The following is an 18,998-nucleotide window of genomic DNA, read 5'->3' on the forward strand; positions in this document are numbered from 1 at the left end:
TTTATGTAATTAGGTGATAACATTCATTCTCTTTAAAAGCATTGGTAGGGTGGGGCACCTGGGTGGCTCAGTGGTTAAGCGTCTGCCTTTGGCTCAGGTCATAGTCCCAGGGTCCTGGGATCGAGCCCCGCATCGGCTCCCTGCTCAGTGGGGAGCCTGCTTCTCCCTCTCCTACTCCCCCTGCTTGTGTTCCCTCTCTCACTGTCTCTCTCTGTCAAATAAATAAATAAAATCTTAAAAAATAATAATAAAAGCGTTGGTAGGATGACAATGCTGCCTGTGCAGAGAAAATGCGATTTCCAAGGCCAACTGCTGGGACTTAAGCTAACCAGGCTGATGGCCCTGGTGTATACACTGCCAAGTGACACAGAGGCCAAGAGCTGGTACAAAATCTGAATAGTTGGGGACATTCTGGACAACTCTGGCAAACAGCAAAATGAACAATCTGTAGGTTTACTTTGCTGTGATTATAGTCTTACTTCAGCTCAACTGTGTGACATCAAGGTTTCTCTCTGATCTATAGGTGTAGGAATGATAAGTCTGCGGATGATGATTTTTGGCTCAACTGAACCCCAAGGTTACAAAGGGCACATTCAGTGAAGTACTAGAAAAAAAAGACGTAATAATTTTATTTTTAAAACACACAGTCCCCTACAAAAGATTTCAGGCAAAAGAGAAGATGCTGACACTCTAGGCCAGTGAAGTTATCAGTGATATTACCCTAATATTAACCTAGCCCAGAGGATGGTTTTCCTGTTTCTTAAATTTGGAATATTTCAAGCATGCTGAAAAGTATAGAAAAGAAGATGATAAATTCTCATGAATCCACAATCCAATGTTGTCAGATCCTAACCATTTGCCATATTTGCTTCAGATCTCTTTACTTTTTAATGAAATTACAGAGACAGCTGAAGCCCCTTCCAGTCCTATTTTCTACCGTATTTCCTTCCATATTTAAGGTCCTCCACGTGATGCTGAAAACTTGTTGCTTCTCTAGTCACCTTTGACCCCAACAGTTTTCTACTAGGTAGTAGCTGTGTAGAGAAAACTGACTGCGTGGAGTTAGGTGAGCCCCTACTTCCCAAGGCCTAGAGCTTTGTTCTTGTTAAAACAGAGATAACTTTCTTGCCTACCTCACAGAGTCAGACAGTGGTCAAATCAAATACTGTATGGAAATACTTTTTGGAAATGATATCATCAATACAAATTGTAAGATTATTTAGGAAACCAGTCTCCCTTTCTGAATATCTCTCAAAGGCCAATCAGGTTTACTAAACCCTTAATGTTTACCTACTACAAAGAAATAGTGCTTACTCCATGCAGTGGCCCAAGGAATAGCAAATTTAATGATCATATATCAAGAATATCAAATCTCTTGTCCCATCATTGTGATACACAATGCCTGTCAATTCAGAAGTCCTAATAATTGGTTCCAATAACATGATCCAAGATGAAAAGAGTCAGTGGCTATAGGAAGATAAAATCCTTTTCCTCCAGACTGTAGCTGTTATTAGCAAAAAACTTAGGAAGTCAGAAATTGGCTAATAATGTCCTCCTGCTGCTGTTCACAGGGACAGAAAAAGAGAAGTAACTGGGGAATTGAACCCGAGTGCCAGTTTTCACATTCTCAACCTGAAACCCCCAGGGGCCTCACACGCAAGTCTCTTCATTCTGTGGCCACACAAGGTGACACTGGAATTTCAGCAATGTGGCAACAGCTGTTTTGTCTGGGACCATGACCCTAGTAAGGGGACAAGTGGTAATAAAAATGATTAACTGGCCATGTCTGTCTCCATTTTATAGGTCTTATGTGTCTTTGTTTTTAAATCTGAGGAAGTCATCTTATTTTTATTAAGAAGTGAAATTACTATTCCCATTGACTCAAATAAATGGTTAGGTTCATTTTCTCTGAAGAGATTATCATTATAGTACATGGCCTTTAGCCATTTAATAGACCAAAGAGACTGAGGTTTTTCACTGAAAGGAAAACTGAGAAACATGATAAAACTCTAATCAGTTCAAGGTTTCTAAAAGGGATGTTGAGAATATGAACTGGATTCCCATTTAGACATGATGAGCCTCAAAATGTAGATAGTCACATCCAGGGTGCTTTAACCAGAAATTAAATGTTAAAAATCAGACATTTCTTGTCATCTACTTTATTCAGTAGTCCAAAATGAATTTGGGGTACTAACTTGTTTTAGAGGTGGGCCTTGCTGTATGCTGAAAACAATAACTTTGCACCTTGAGTTCTCAGTTCATAGCCAATAAAGTTGGAGATGGAAGATCTGAATGGATGGATAATAGGATATGGCACAGAAAGCCATTAGGTCTATGGTGTTTTGAGGGCATATATTTTCATTGCTATGATTATTCATCTGACCTAACCCATAAACTACCAGAAAGGAAGCATTTTTTTCTTTTCTGGCACTGTTTTTCTCCTAGGTCCTTTATGTTCATTAGATATATCAAGCTCATTCCTACCTCAGGCCCTTTGCACGTCCTGGTCTCTCTGGTTGGAAAGATCTTGCTCTGACCCTCACAGGCTAGCTCCTTCTCAAGTAACGTCATCTAAATGCTCAAAGATGCCACCTGGACCATTTTAACTAAAGTAACAACTCTTCCAAATCACTCTTACATTGCCCAGTTTGTTCCCCTGTGTCACCTCCTCCTAAACTGAAACTGTTTTGCTATCTGTTGAATTTCTTACTAACCACTGCTACCCCCAACACACAATCGAGTGTAAGTTACTAAAGGGAGAGACCTTGTCTGTAGCTTGTTTGTTGCTACGTTTTGTTTTTTTTAAAAAAACTACTGTATGCTCAATGTTTGTAATAGTGACTCACACATGATAGATGATCAGTATTTGTTGAATAAATGAATTCAATATTACACCCTAGATTACTCTTTTAACTGTGTATAAGGCAGTACAAACATAACTTTCAAACTGGGCAATGACTCATGCTCTCAAGATAAGAGAAGTTCTTTTACACTGAAGTTAAAATGAAAACAGAAATAACACAGTAGTATTTGTTTTAAATCATATTGCGGTTTTAGAAAAGAAGCATACATTTCATTGGAGTCAGCTCCCACAAAACAATCACTGTAGAGTTTTATCAGCATTTTACAATAGATGGGCATTTTAGATATCCATGAGCTAAGGGTTTTCACTTCAAGAGTGTATCAAATTCATATTGAAAGGGACTGGGGATGAAATAGCATTTCTATTTAAAGTATAAGATAAGTACAGAATTAAAAAAACACCCGTGAAAATAATTTTGAAAATCATGTAGATTTATAATTAATCTTCAAACACTGAAAATTTCCATAGCTTGGACCTCCTCCAAGGGCTATGAAGTGTCGTTCTTTGCTTAGAACTTTTCCAGTGGAAACAGTAGAGGGAGCTGCTGCCCCACGTTACAAATTCCTTGAAACTGTTCTCAACATAAATTGCTATGCACTGAAATGTGACACATTTGAGCCCACTGCTCAATTCTCATACTGCAATAATGAAACAATGCACAAAAACAATGCCGGGGGGGGGAAAAATGAAAGAATCAAGAGCCCTGCCTGTAACAGAAAGAAATAATAACACGTTTTAAAATTAATGTGGTTTTTAATAAACACTTTTACAGGGATGATGAATGAGAAGTAAAGTTAATGTCAAATGGGTGGGCTAATACATACTTCCTTTAATGGCTCATTAGTTAAATTCTCCTGCTTTCCCTCCTGCTCTGCCTCATTTCCAGCTGCTTTCCTCTCTTTTCTAAAGGAACTAAAAACCAGAACACTTTAAAATAAACTAAGGCATTTTAAGTCTTGAGACTTTCCAAGTCTCATTATCATAACACAAGGCCACGATTTTCCATTGCTTATGCTATGCAGATAACTGGAAGGCTTTAAAGAAAAAGAGAAATTTTTGTTAGAGTGTGAGGGATAGTAATTGAGACTTAGAGAACTAATAAAATGCAACAGCTCAGATCGTGGATGAACAAGTCCCACAAGCAAGGAAGAGGCTGTAAATCAGAAGAGAAAAAAACACCACTGAATACTTAGACCCCGTTATTATTACCTGACTATGAGTAACCTTCATCTCTCTTCATGAGTAGATTTACAAATGTAGACTAAGCATTCCATATTTATGTAGAGCTCATGATCTTTCATTTTAGCAAGTCATTGAAAGACATTTACATTTTTGTTAACAGGGTTTTGGGAAATCTATAAAAAGGGAAAAAAATGTAGTGGTTCAATTGCAGATTCAGGACGATCTCTTCTATCTACAATACTATATGTGTGGATGGATGTTCAGAATAATAGGAATGGATCTCAGTTATACTTGGATAGAGCTTTACATTTACAAGAGAGATCTTCTCATACATGACATTGATTTCTCCCAGCAACTGTGCGAAGTTGATGAGGCAGGCACTATCATTTTGAATTTACAGAAAAGGAAACTTAGCCATGGAAATGTCAAGTGAACTGCCTGAGGACACTCTAGTGTGGACTGGGTACCTCACAATCTTCTTACACTATCCCGTTGTCCTGAGGCACTGCAGTGCTATGGATTATGGTGAGAAAATCAAGCCACGTTCTGTGTATAATGTTTAAATAAGGCGGATCCTAGTCAAATTATAAATTAGAAGCGTGTCTTTTACATCCATGATCCAGTGAAATAAAGATGGGTTTAGAGATCAGCTCCTGAGTTTCACTTCTGGTTCCCCCACTTACACTTGTGCGATCTTGGGCATGTTACTGGATATTCCTAAGCATCCTTTATCCTATTATAAAATGGGACCATTTCTACATCGCACCACAGTTGTGAGGATTACATAAGGCACTGGCAGTGGAGAACCTCATGCAGAGCAAGTACTATAATAAACTCTCCTGATCCATCCCTTTCTTTGGAACCTGTTTCCTCAGGAGTTAGTAGTATTCCTTCCCCGGGGAGATACTTAATGCTCTCAGGCTTCTTCTCTGAAAAACTGCTCTTCAGCATAGTGTATTTGCAGGTATTATCAATCTAAGACATCTCTACTTAATGGTTTCCCTCAAATGAAGAGTTAGTCATTCACAACAAGATGGCAGAAATTATTTGGGGGAATTTGAGAGCTTTTTCCTTTGCATAGGTAAGATCGGCTCTGCCTGTTAATAGGAAATTGGACTAACATTTTATAAAAAATGTGTTCATCATAAAGGGTTGTGGCTAGCTCTGGTAACCAGTTTAGTTGCTCCTCAATTACAAGTATTTTGATTAAGAATAATCTTATTTTATGCAGAATACATGTAGGTAAATTTCAACTAAATCTTCCTCAAACAGAGTAAAAATTGTTATTAAATATGGGAACTAGGGGTGCCTGGGTGGCTCAGTTGGTTAAGCATCTGACTCTTGATTTTGGTTCAAGTTGTGATCTCAGAGTCATAAGATCAAGCCCCACATCAGGCTCCATGCCCAGTGCGGAGTCTGCTTGAGATTCTCTCTCCCTCTCCCTCTGCCCATCCTCTCTCTCTCTCTCTCACTAAATAAATAAAATCTTAAAAAAAATAAATATGGGAACTAAATTGGAGTAATATATATGACTTTGATGAAGCACTAATTCAAAAGACAATTTAATAATAATAGTTCAATAGGTCTACTTTTAGTAAATATTCCATTATTAGAATTTTTTCCCCTAGGAAATACACTCTTTAAGGGGGAAAATGGTTGTCATTTATATGCTAAATGGAAAGTTGTGGGAAATTATTCTTTGTAAAAAATGTACCTTTTTGGTAAAATGTTTCTTAAGAAAGTAAGAAAATACAAATTTGACTTCAGAACAAAAAATTGCAAGTAGAAGGACTGGTTAAAGTGTTTTAATTATTTGAGTTGCTTCAGGCTATTAGAAATATCTTTCAGTTCTATTTTTTAAAATCTTCATTGATATTCCTTAAAATAACAACACTACCTTTGATTTAGGGAACATCTCTAAAACCCTAAAGGGAAAACATTTTCTTGAAGAAATTGTTATCAAAGGATCTCTGTCATCTTGGTGCTTTTTAGACAATCACACTGATCGGAATAAAATTTTTTCTCCCTAACTTCTCTAAAGGCTAATTGCTCAAACATATATGCTAAAATTACATACTATTCACTCACTTGAGGGATATTACATATTACTCGATTACTGTTTGTTAAGAGAGATAAAATTAATATTTTAAAATTATTTCATATTGTCATAAGAAATTCTAACATGTGCTTTAGGAATCTCATATGCAAGCCACTAGGGTGAGTCATACACCATCTCTAAATCTGAATTAGAAGGATTTTCGCCTTCACCAACCTTTCCTTCTTTCTCTTGTTACCTTCTTTCCTCCTGTGAAGCAGGCTTCTTTCACTTAGGGTACAATGTTGAAAAAGACAAATAAGTGAAAAACAACAACATTTTGATCTAAATATGTCCATAAATAAATGGGGATATCTCCTAAGCTATATATAAATTGTCACAAAAGACAAATAGCTCCATGGGACATCTGAAAGAGATAAAAAATGCTCTGCCGATAATTTAAAAAATAGTAAATACTATGATAGCCACAGTGAATCATGCCTAAGCTCAACAATCCAACTCTGCCATGCCTGCCACTAGAGGGATGTTATCAATGAAATCTGGCCATGGGACTCCCCATTTAGAACTCTCCATGAATTTTTATAGTTTCACCTGCCTCATGGGGCTTCATGTGAGGTTCACCAGGACCTGGCAGGGCTCAACATCAGTACTCTGTATTCGCTCAGGCTGCTTTCCTCCACCAGCAGTACTCAGTTTGCTCTCTTCTTCCCCTCTATTTGTTTTACTGGACAGCTCCTTTTCAACTCTTTTTTTCAACAGTTTTATTGAGGTATAATTGATATACAAACAACTGAACATATGTAATGTGTACAATTTGATGGGTTTGGACTTATGAAAACATCTGTGATACTCTCATCACAATCAAGGTAATTGACATATCCAATAGGTACCAGAGTTTCCTTGTGTCTCTTAGGTGTTTGTTTTGTTTTGTGGTAAGAACACCTAACATGAGATTTATACTCTTAACAAACTTCAAAATGCACGATAGTGTGCATGATACTCTATAGGCACAATGTGGTACGGCAGATCTCTAGAACGTCTTCATCTTGCATCACTGAAACTTGACACCCATTGAATAACAACTCCCATTTCCCCTAGCACCCGGCAACCACTAATGTGTTCTCTGCTTCTCTGAGTTTCACTATTGTAGAGATCTTATATGAGTGGAATCATGCAGTCTTTGCCCTTCTGTGACTGGTTTATTTCACTTAGCAAAATGTCCTCCAGGTTCTGTTGTAACTGGCAGGAATTCCTTCTTTTTTTAAGGCTCAATTTTTACGCTTCAGTTTGTCAATTCCCTGAAGGAAACCATCTCAACCACTATCTCTTCTAATTCTCTTCTTTTGTTCACACTTCTGTAAACTAAACTTGAATTCCCAGAGGGCAAGGACGATGTCTTATTCATTTTTGTAAGCCCCGCTCCTAACAGAGTATTAGGTGCATGGTAGGCCTTAAATAAATGTTTGTGACATCACTTAACAGTGTAAATTAGGAGCAGGTTGATGTTTTTATAAGCTCATTTTCTTAAGATATGAATTACTATGATCTTAAAAGGACTGTTTTCAAAGAACTCTGTTTATTTCTACCCATTTGAGAAACAACAGTCCTCTTGCTAAAATACACTATGTTCAGAAAAATTAAACATGAAGATAGCATAGAAAAATGTAGGGAGCCTATTATTTTGCCTTCCCTTGCAATGCTGCCCTTAGCTAAGTCCTGTAAGTATGAGTAGGTGCCTCGCAAGATTTTTTGCAGCATGCTGGTATGCAGGGCATCCATTCAACCTATCATCTGAACAACTTAAAAAAAAACCAAAACAGGATGAAAACCGTACCCCAACATAAAGTTTTGATAATACTTATATTAGAGAAAAGATATTTTAGTCAACTGGAGGAGTTATCGCAGAATCAAAAAGATGAAGAATTTCCATAAACCACAATTCTTAAACAGAAAATGAGATATTTAAGATCTTTTCTTTTAAAATAAAAGCTGACCTATGAAGAAAAACACTGTTGAATCACAGACCTGTACCTTTGAAACAAATAATACATTATATGTTAAAAAAGAGAAGAAGATAGTAGGAAGGGTAAAATGAAGGGGGGGGAAATCGGAGGGGGAGACAAACCATGAGAGACTATGGACTCTGAGAAACAAACTGACGGTTCTAGAGGGGAGGGGGGTGGAGGGATGGGTCAGCCTGGTGATGGGTATTAAAGAGGGCACGTATTGAATGGAGCATTGGGTGTTATACTCAAACAATGAATCATGGAACACTACATCAAAAACTAATGATGTAGTGTATGGTGATTAACATAATAAAATTAAAAAAACAATCAGTATTTTGTCATATCACAAAAGATAATAAACCACTTTTAAATACTGTGTACTCAGGATTTAACAAACACTGTACCAGACCCATAGCTGAGTTGAAATTCTAAATCCAATACTTGAAATAAAATAAGTACCTCTCTTCCCCAAATGCTCTGGCAATAAACTAAAACTGGTGGAATTGAATATTATAAATTCTTTCATAGAATCGCATACTTCTTAATCTTCTAAATTCTTCAGTAAACTCAGTTGATCTATAGTTGAGAACTCATTCCAGGACTTGGAGTAATCTTCTTTCCTAGACATTTGGCAGGCTTGTCACAAAAGCCTTCATCGTTCAAATTCCTCCTTTGAGACAACAATTAATCCAGTTTTAAAAGCAGTATCATATGTTTAGAAAGCTACATGAAGGTCTAATCTTGCCTGTTTGCATTCACCAGCTTTTCTTCTTTATAGCACAAGACAATTATTGCAAATCTTACAACGCGTTCTCTGTTTTGCCAGAAAATTTGGAATAAAAATCAACGAAGCGAATTCCTTTAAAGAATTGCTTCCAGGCTCCCAATTTATGCCTCTTTTTTCCCCACTTGCTTTTATAATCACTATCCATTGACGCCAGGACATTACCAATAGAACAATTCACTTGAATGGCGAAAGAGGATGAAATGAAATCAATGCCAGGACAGCAACCTTGTTCATCACTTGGCACATCCACCCATTACCGCATCCTAAGAAATTCCTAAGGTGCTAGGTCTGGAGCCCTCTAGTGGTGGTGAAAGCCACTTATTTTCTGGTTTCCATTTTCGTATCTACAAAATATATTCATTTGTTTACTTGTTTGTTAAGTAATTAATAATCACATGCTACATGACAGAAACTGTGCTAGGCAATGGTGATAAAACAGAGGTTCAAAAAAATTGCAGGGCAGAGGCCGACCTGTGAAGAAAATAACAGTATGAAGCACTGTGCCATGTGCTACAGCGGTGCAGGAGGTCTACGATGGCAAGGATCGCGGACGATAACACCTCACACACTGAGAGTACTGATAAAGGCTAGGTAGGAAGGCTGAGGTTGAGATGAGTGCTGGACAGAGGAGAGCTTCCTTGGGCCTCTGGCTGCACAAAGCATGGCATTTTTGAGACCGTAAGGGAAGATGACACTACAGGTTACAAAGGAAGGGCTTAGAGGAGGATGGGCAAAGAGAAGTCAAGGGCCAACTAAGAAGGGCCCAGAATGACACGCAGAAGATGTAGAATCCACCTTGAAGGAGAGGGAAGGTATTAGAATTTCAAGCCCAAGGGTCACACAGTCTGAATTATCATTGAGAGATATTACTCCACTCGTAGAAGATAGAGGCAATGAGCCCCACCCTGGGACAGCTACTAAAATACAGATACAAAGTGACAAGGGCCAAATGAAGGCAGTGGCAATGAGGAAAGAGAGGAGGAGATGGATTTGTGAGCTATCCGGAGGTAGAACGGACATGATTTAGGAGCTGTTTGGATATGGACAATGCGGGAGAGAAAAAAAAAAAATCTAGAATTATTTCTAGAGTTTAGTTTGGGAACATGCTACTTTTGTAATGTGTAGGAGACCTATAAGTGGAGACCATGAGCAGGAAGTGGGAGTGTACGAGCCTGGAACACAGGAGGAACGTCTGGATTGAAATAAAAAACCCCAAAAAACTGGAAATGTTTAATGCGTGCAACATACAGATAGGAGAGGAGAGAACACTGTTAATGGAGACAAAAAAGGATGGCCCCAGAGATAGGAGAAAAAAAAAATCAATGTCACTACACCAGGAGAACTGGGGGTTTCAAGGAGAGAGCAGGCAGCTCTGTAAATTCCTGTATAGCAGTGAAATCAGATGAAGCCTGATAGGAGCCCAGGGAATCGCACGCCTCAGAGATTACTGGTGACCAAAGAGAGAACAGTGCCATTAGAGTAGCCTGGACACAAATCAGACTCTGATGGGTCGAAGGATTGACAGAACCACAAGAAAAGGAATACATTTTCTAGAGGATTGGGGTAAAGAAAAATATGAGCTAATTGGCTAGAAGATCTTTATAGCTCTCTTCAGCAACAACATTCCACAAAATTCTACTGACAAAACAGTTATATCATGAAAAGTGGACATGCCTCTCCAGATATCTAACTTACTACCAGCCTGGACATTAAGAAACTAAGGCGATGGAGCCAGGTAGGTTCAGATCAGGATTCATCTATTTGGAGACTTGGCTTAGGGTGCTCATGTAGGCAGTACAGTGGTTCCTGTCCATGTAAGAAAGAAGTGGGTGAGGTGTGCAGACAGCTACTAGCCTCCCTTAATTTGTGGTTTGTGTGGTGGTGGGAGGTGTAGGGAGTATAATCATTTTATTTTATTTTTATTTTTTAATGATTTATTTATTTATTTGAGAGAGAGAGAGAGATCAAGCGAGTGGGTGGAAGGGGAGCGGGGGAGGGAGAGAGAGAATCTCAAGCAGACTCCATGACTGGCACGAAGCCCAACAAAGGGTTCAATCTCATGACCATGAGATTATGACCTGAGCTGAAACTAAGAGTCCAATGCTTAACCGACTGAGCCACCCAGGCATCCCAGGAGTATAACCATTTTAAACAGTAGAAAGATGGAAATTAGCTACAGGGGAGTAAAATAATCCATAGATAAATACACAGGAAGAAAGAGGGGCTCTCTTAAAGAACAGTCATTCTACTGTTTACTCACAGGTGGTCCTGGGGGGCCTGGTTTTCCTGGAGGACCTGTTTTTCCTCGTCTTCCCTGGAAACCAAAGAGAAACAGACAATAATTACTGTGATGCCTTTTTGCTTTTAGATGAGACAATATTAAATGGCAATTTTAAAGATAGAAAAGTCAAAAAATAATTTCAAGCCTACTTGACCTTTAAACATCAACGAGATCTAAAAGCTACAGGCCAAATTTTAATGACCAACAGGAGAAAAAGAGTGCCTGGAATGACTAAACCTTAACTTACGAGCAGTCCTTTAAATGCTGTCTACCTTGATACTGTAGTCAAGTAATATAAAGTATCTGAAAGATGGTCTAAGATTGGCATTTTATCTGACGATTCTATGGTTTTGGGTGCAATAAAACCTGCATTTGTCATCTTAAGTTGGTGTTTCTCAAAGAATGGTCTGAATTGTAATTTCATAGGAGTAACCTGAGGGTGAGATTAGGTGTTACATATGCACATTCTGGAGCTTCATCTTAGACTTACTGGTTTAGAATCTCCGGGAAGGAAGTCATGAATCTGCATTTTAAAACCATTTCAGGTCACTCTTATGCTCACTAAAGTGTGAAAAGCACTACCCTAAGCCATACCATAATCGTATGTATTGTATAAAGCACATCAACTAGCTCTTTTCATCCCTTTGGATGGTTAAGCTATTTTTTAACTAAACTAAAATAAATACCCCTTGCTTATCAATCTTCGATATCACATTGAATGTTAACTTTCCCAAGTTGACCACTGGCTAAATTTCAATCGCAAGAGTTAGAAAAATAAGATTGTGCTAACATCTCTAGGTGACTGTGTGTCTAATATCATTTAAAAGGCAGTTAGTTATTTTTTATAAACTTACTTTAAAAATTTTTTTTCCTTTTCTAATAGAAGGATGTAAGCTTAGGTATTGAAAGCATACATTTTGAATAAGAAGCATTTCTGAACATATTTTATTTTATTTTTTTTTTATTTTTTAGAGCATGGGAGCTGGGGGGGGGGTTGCTAGTGGCGGAAGGACAGAGGGAGGGGAGAGAGAGAGAATCTGAAGGTGGGGCCTGGAGCCTGATGCAGGGCTTGGTCTCAGGACCCTGAGATGATGACCTGAGCCGAAATCAAGAGTTGGACGCTTAACCAATTGAGCCACCCAGGCGCCCCTCTGCACGTGTTTTATAAATATGGTCACTCTACTTCATTGTTACTAATTATTTTATTATCATATTGGTAGTATATTAATACCTATTAAGATTTGGGGCTACTGACAAAGTAAAAGTATTGGATTAATCTTTCAACGTTTTTTGGGGGGAGAACTGTAAACATAAACCCAGAAAGGCCCATTTCATTCACTAATTTTCTTGCTCGGAAAGTGTCAGGCAAAGTTGCTTCCTCTTTCTGGTTTTCGTCGAGGCTGGGAGTGGGGTGGGAAGTCCAGTGTCAGTTAAACCAGTGGAGTAAACTTTGGGAGATAAGCAAGCACATACCACACTATGATTGGGTGGGAAATGCTTGCACTGTTGTTGAAGGTAGTAAGTTAAATGCACACCATCAAGAGTTCATATAAAAACAGCAGCTGTTTTTATAAACAATCCTAGCTAACATCTACAGAACAAATTTTTTAAAACTTTATCAAAAATGGAAATATAATTAGTGGTATTTTCATGTATTGCCTGTTGCAGAGATCTGAGCCTGGGAGTTCCTTTGGGGAACTGTAACAGTGGAATGAATATAAAATTTAATAGTCTGTATACTTATTAAAAGTTATACCCATGTACATCATTTTCTGGTCTTGTAGTTTACACATTCTGAAAATCAATATATTGGGTCTTTTAGTAAATGTAAGTCAATTAGACCCTGAGGACTAATCAATGATAAAAAGTTTACTTAGAAAGTGGAAGCACTGTAATTTATTTATTCACAAGAGCACAAAGAAACAAAATCAATGGCATCGAAGTGTGTGATTGGTTCTTTCTTTTAGGTTGAGGTAAGTTAAAACCATGGGATCAACTTCTGTGTGCATTCTCCTTTCTTTAAAGGAGAAATGTTTATTGATCTAGGCAGGAAGTGGGGAAAATGAGGCTGACTATTGATCAACTTTTATCACAGAGTGAATGGGTAAGGAAAACCAAATGTCCGATAGTGTAACATACCATCGGCATGTCTTAGGATGAGGAGTACAAACAGTCACAATTCAGTCCGGTATGGGCAAGCAAACAAATTCTTGCATATCACTGCTGATTTACATGATCATTTAAGTCAGCCTCACAATCGTCAGAGTGCACTGATGTGTATGCTGGAGGAGCACGGGGGAATGCTGCTTTCGTTTACGCATCCTTGCTAAGGGCGGATATGCAGGGAAACTATTTCTTAGGGCCCTTAAGTTACTGGAACATATTGTGTGCAGCAGATAACTTCAGATGGCATGGTCTTTTCAGTTTAAACGTGGTTCGTAGGCTTGAGTTCCTAGTTACACCCTCATACTGATTGGAATACTTTTTAAAGATTTTCTTTACAAAACAACACAGTCCCCATTTTCTCAGCCATACAGCCAAATATGCCTTAAGTACATTTGGACTTAGGACTTTAGCTTAAGTCTTAAGTTTCAGTGATCTATGAAGGGGGCTCTGACAGGACAGAGCAGGAGGGTAAACATGATGGAAGCTCCAGAAGATGAATTCTGGGAGTGGCCTTGAACTATCCTAGTGACAGAAATTGTGGGCCTACTCCCAGGCATCATCTTTCTTCTCTCCAAGGAGCCCCACGAATTCACTCCTTTGTCTTCTTCCCTCCCATTCAAGGTCTCCAGCTGTACTGAACAGTCTCCCATTCTCCTGTTCCTCCAAAACATCTTTTGGTTTTTTCACTTACAAGCATTCAGGAAAGGCAAAAGCCTCCCTAAGGGATAATGTAGATTTTTGGTAGGGTGAATTTTATTGTTTAAGTCAGGATAATTTGGGGAATATTTTATATTAATATTATTTATTATTTATGTATGTATTTTTAATAACATATGCCAAGATAGCAGGCATAAACCACAACTCTCATGTAGGACTAAAATCAGATTCCTCCAGTTTTTCTGAGGGAAGTGTGATCTATGAACCTCTGTTCTTTTCCTTACAGGGCTCTAGGGAGCTGTGTGAGGATGCTCGGGGCCAGGGGCAAGGGCTGTTGTTGGTGGGGGTGATTCCATGGGAGGAATGGCTGTCTCATGGTTGTTCCCACTTCTGCCTCCTTCTGTTTCAGTGCCTTCACTGCAAGGCTTGCTCAAGACCCACTGTAACGTGAGACAAAAAGTAGGGACTTGGATGAGGGTGGGGAAGAAAATCCCGGCAGACAAAGACAAATGCTGAGCTGGGATGGCCTTCCTGGTTAGGATGCCTGCTCCCAGGTGGCCATTTGTTCATAAGCAATTGTGATAAATTGGAATCTGGCTGGATCTCCAAGTGGATGGGGACCTACTGTTCCAGCATAATCACAATTGGGCTAATCCACCACTTTTCTGAAAACAGGGGTATAAAGCACAAAACAGATTTACCCTGTCAGGTTGCCCTGGAAACCTCAAAGTGCTCAACATGTAAGTTTCCTGTTTGGAAATAGTGTAAAGATTATTAGACAGCGGTTTAGATATTTGTCTAATGACTTAAGTCCAGGGGTGCTCAGACCTGATTGTACATCAGCATCGTCAGGAGGGCTAGTTAAAACAGATCAGTATGTGAGGAAAAGGGAACCCTCGTGCACTGTTGGTGGAAAGGCAAACTGAATCAGCCAGTGTGGAGGTTGGAAGCTCCTCAAAAAAGTAAAAATAGAACTACCATACTGATTCTACTACATTTGCTAAAGAAAAAGAAAACGCTAATTTGGAGAGATATATGCACCCCTATGTTTATTGCAGCATTGTTCACAATAGCCAAGATATGGAAGCAACCTAAGTGTCCATCAGTAGATGAACAAAGAATATATTACACACACACACACACACTGAAATATTGCTCCACCATAAAAAAAGAATGAAATCTTGCCATTTGCCATAACATGGATAGACCTAGAGGGTATTAAGCTAAGTGACTTAAGTCAGGTCAGACAGAGAAAGAAAGACACTATATGATTTCACTCATATGTGGAATCTAAAAAACAAAACAAATGAACAAACAAAACAAAACAAAACAGAAAACCTACTCCAAAATACAGAGAACAAACTGGTGCTTGCCAGAGGGGAGGGGGGTGGGAGAATGGCTGAAATGGGTGAAGGGGATGAAGAGGTACAAACTTTCAGTTATAAAATAAATAAGTGACAGGGATGTAAAGTACAGCAAAGAGAAGAAAGTTGATAATATTGTAATAATTTTGTATGGTAACAGATGGTAATTAGACTTATTGTGGTGATTATTTTGTAATGGATATGAGTGTTGAATCACTATGCTGCATACTTGAAACTACTATAATATTGTATATCAACTATACTTAAAGAAAAAAAAAAGCCCAACAGATTTGTGTCCCCACTTCCAGAGTTTCTGATTTATCAGGTCTTGGGGCAGGGCGTGAGAATTTGCATTTTTAAAAAGTTCCTAGTAGGGGCGCCTGGGTGGCTCAGTCGGTTAAGCATCTGCCTTCAGCTCAGGTCGTGATCCCAGGGTCCTGGGATCGAGCCCCGCATGGGGCTCCCTGCTCTGCGGGAAGCCTGCTTCTCCCTCTCTCGCTGTCTCTCTGTCAAAAAAAAAAAAAAGTTCCCAGTAATGCTGATGCTGCTGGCCTAAAGACCACACTTTGAGAACCCCTACTCTAAGCCTCAAGCTCTTTTTCATATTTAAAGCTAGACAATCATGTAGAGCCACAAATATCTTGTAAATCTTGTAGCTTAGAACAAAAAAAGCCCGATTAGTTTTGTGATTATGTGAATTTATGTGAATAAAAAGCCCATTGTAATGTTCAAGAGCACCTGGATTGGAGTCCCAGCTTTTTCTTTTATGGAAATTTTTTGTGTCAAAATTTCATTTCTGTAAAATTGATATTTCTACCTCACAACATGCCTGCTAAGCATTAAAAAAAGAGATCATCTGTCAATTCCTACCATATACACCCATTAGGATGGCTTTCTTTCAAAAAACAGAAAAGTGTCGGCAAGGATGTGGAAAAATTAGAACACTTAACTCACACCTGGTGAGATTGCAAAATATTGCAACTGCTATGGAAAACATTAGGCAGATTCTTAAAAAAATTTTTAAGTAGAACTACCATATGATCTAGAAATCCCTCTTCTGGGCATATAAATAAAAGAACTGAAAGCAGGCTCTTGAATTTGTACATCCATGTTCATAGCAGCATGACCCAGAATAGCCACAGGGTGGAACCAATTCAAATGTCCACTAACTGGTGAATGGGTAAACAAATGTGGTATATACATACAATGGAATATTAGTCTTAAAAAGGAAGGAAATTCTGACACAAGCTACAACATAGATGAACCTTGATGACGTTATGCTAACTGAAACAAGCATAGTGAAATAAGTTACTAAACGAAAATACTGTATGATTACTGAATGCATTACTCATTATGAGGTATCTAGAGTAGTCAGATTTATAGAACCAGAAAGTAGAATGGTAGTTACCAGGGGCTGGGGGAAGAGGTTAGAGGGGAGTTATTTAATGGGGATAGAGTTTTAGTTTTGCAAGCTGAAAGAGTTCTGGAGCTCTTTTTCACAACAATGTGAATGTATTTAACACTACTGAACTACACACTTGAAAATGGTTAAGATGGCAAATTTTATATAATACGTATTTTTCCACAATAAAAGACAGCAACAATATTCATGACATGACATCTAATACGTGGTGGGTAATAATTCCTTCCCATCCTGCTCTTCTACCATCCTCTGCCCAATTCTCCACATTTTTTTTTCATTTAAAAATGTTTGATAATATATCAAGAAAACCTAAAATATGGATTGTGCATGAATTAAAAAGTGTAACCAACTCTTAACTATGTATGTGCAAATTTTTTCATCCAAAATAACAATCAAGGTGCCCATGAAGCATAGAAATATAAGAAATACATTGTGGGGCATTCATACAATGGAATACTATACAGCAACAAAAATGAATGGAGTACAACTACATGCAACAAGACAAGTGACTCTTACAAACACAGTGTTCATCAACTTATAAAAGGAATAAACATGGGCAAAGTTAATCCATGCTGTTAGAAGTTACGAAAGGTTACCGCTGTGGGAGCAGGGAGTGGTGGAGAGCACCAGGGGGATTTTACGGTGTGGGTGACGCTGATGTGTTGAACTTGGGTGCCGGTGACATGGATGTGCTCAATATCTGAAAAATTATCAAGCTGTATATCCTTATGATGCATACATTTTTCTGAATGTATGGTTACAGTAAGTTTTTTAAAAAATGAAACCAGGAGATTTCAACAATAGAATGATTTTATTTGAATTATCTAATGACTTCAGCCATCTGCTTTTGCTGAGTGCAAGGCCACAGAGGGTCACTATGTCAGGAAGACAAAAAAACCCCAAAAAACAAAAAACAAAAAAACAAGGCTACTTAAATAAATGACATCTACAAATTTTCAACAGTTAAAAATAACCATCCTTCCAGGATGACTTGCAGTATGAGAGCACATGTATCTTAAATTAGTCACTTGATTTATAAACACTTGGCCCTGCAGGAACATTAAGAAGAGAAAGAATGCAAATAATGGGCTACTGGTACTTATCTGACAGATGGTTTTTGCTGCTGATGAGGATGATGATGATGAAGACAAGGTTATAGCAGTAATCGGACTTAAATAAAGGATGGTATGCAGACTGCGAGCCCACAGAGGAGACACATGTGAAAGTGGTCTCTCTAAATCGCCAGATCTTGCTAATACAGCTGGCTCCTCTCAAATATTTCCCTGTTCCCGTGTGTGTATTTAGCACACTCTTAGGCATCAGCTCAGCCTGAACAAGGTATCAAGGAAAAGTCAAGGAAGAGGAGACAGGGCCTTGACTGGCACCCACAACTGTGAATGAGGTGTTAATTACACAGGAAAACATTACAGACTATTTGGGAAGTTTAGTTGTCTCTTTTTACATTGTGAGCGGAAATAAGATTTATGACTGATGTAAAAAGTTACCACATTTTGCAATCAATGATATGTGAAAAAAAATGGGAAAGGAATACTTATGTAAGCAATGCGTAATATCCTAAATGCATTTTACTTCTTAACAGATATCTAAAAATACATCTCTGACAGTAACAACTCTAGTCATAAAGTTCTCATTATTTCAGGGATCAGACAAGTGGCTCTTGTAAGGACAGGGGAAGAAGATGTAATTCAGCATGGACAAATGATTTGAAATAGGTTTAGATCTAAGGAAAGACGAATCCATAGTGTGATGCCATTCTCAATATTGCCTTCCTCATTTAGGGTGAGATCTCAAAATTTCTAAATTGTACATTTTCCCCATCTTTTTGTCCCTTTCTTTTCCTTGTACAGACTTTGAGTAACTTTTGAAAAGTGACTTTTCAAAACAAGTTGGAAATACGACAATATTATCTAAACCTCCTCAGCTACAATGGAATAAGTAATAATTTGAATAAATGATAACACTTCATCAAAGCATTGGACTGAGCCAAATGGTCTGTGGTCAGTAATGCCTATAGTCACTGTTTAGTATTCCTATTAAGTTATTATGTTGTTACTAATTTGGTCATGAAGATAAGTAACTTCAAAGTCTGACCTCTTAACCCCCTTCTTATTGGATGTACCAACAATCAACTTTTCCCTCTGTGCTCTGAGCTACCCGTGGTATACCACAAAAACATAAGAAAAGTCTATGAC

At 38.3% G+C, this 18,998-nt stretch overlaps 1 protein-coding gene across 1 annotated transcript in view; it reads right to left on the reverse strand.

Annotated features, from left to right (window-relative positions):
- The window catches only part of COL19A1 (collagen type XIX alpha 1 chain), a 313,602-nt gene that overhangs the window by 99,824 nt on the left and 194,780 nt on the right, over window positions 1–18,998 (reverse strand). The window contains exon 15 of the mRNA XM_021692008.1: window positions 11,155–11,208. Within this exon, the coding sequence (XP_021547683.1) occupies window positions 11,155–11,208 (54 nt within the window). The remainder of the gene's footprint in view (window positions 1–11,154; window positions 11,209–18,998) is intronic.

The sequence above is a fragment of the Neomonachus schauinslandi genome, chromosome 8 (assembly GCF_002201575.2).
Source record: "Neomonachus schauinslandi chromosome 8, ASM220157v2, whole genome shotgun sequence".
Lineage (NCBI taxonomy): Eukaryota > Metazoa > Chordata > Mammalia > Carnivora > Phocidae > Neomonachus > Neomonachus schauinslandi.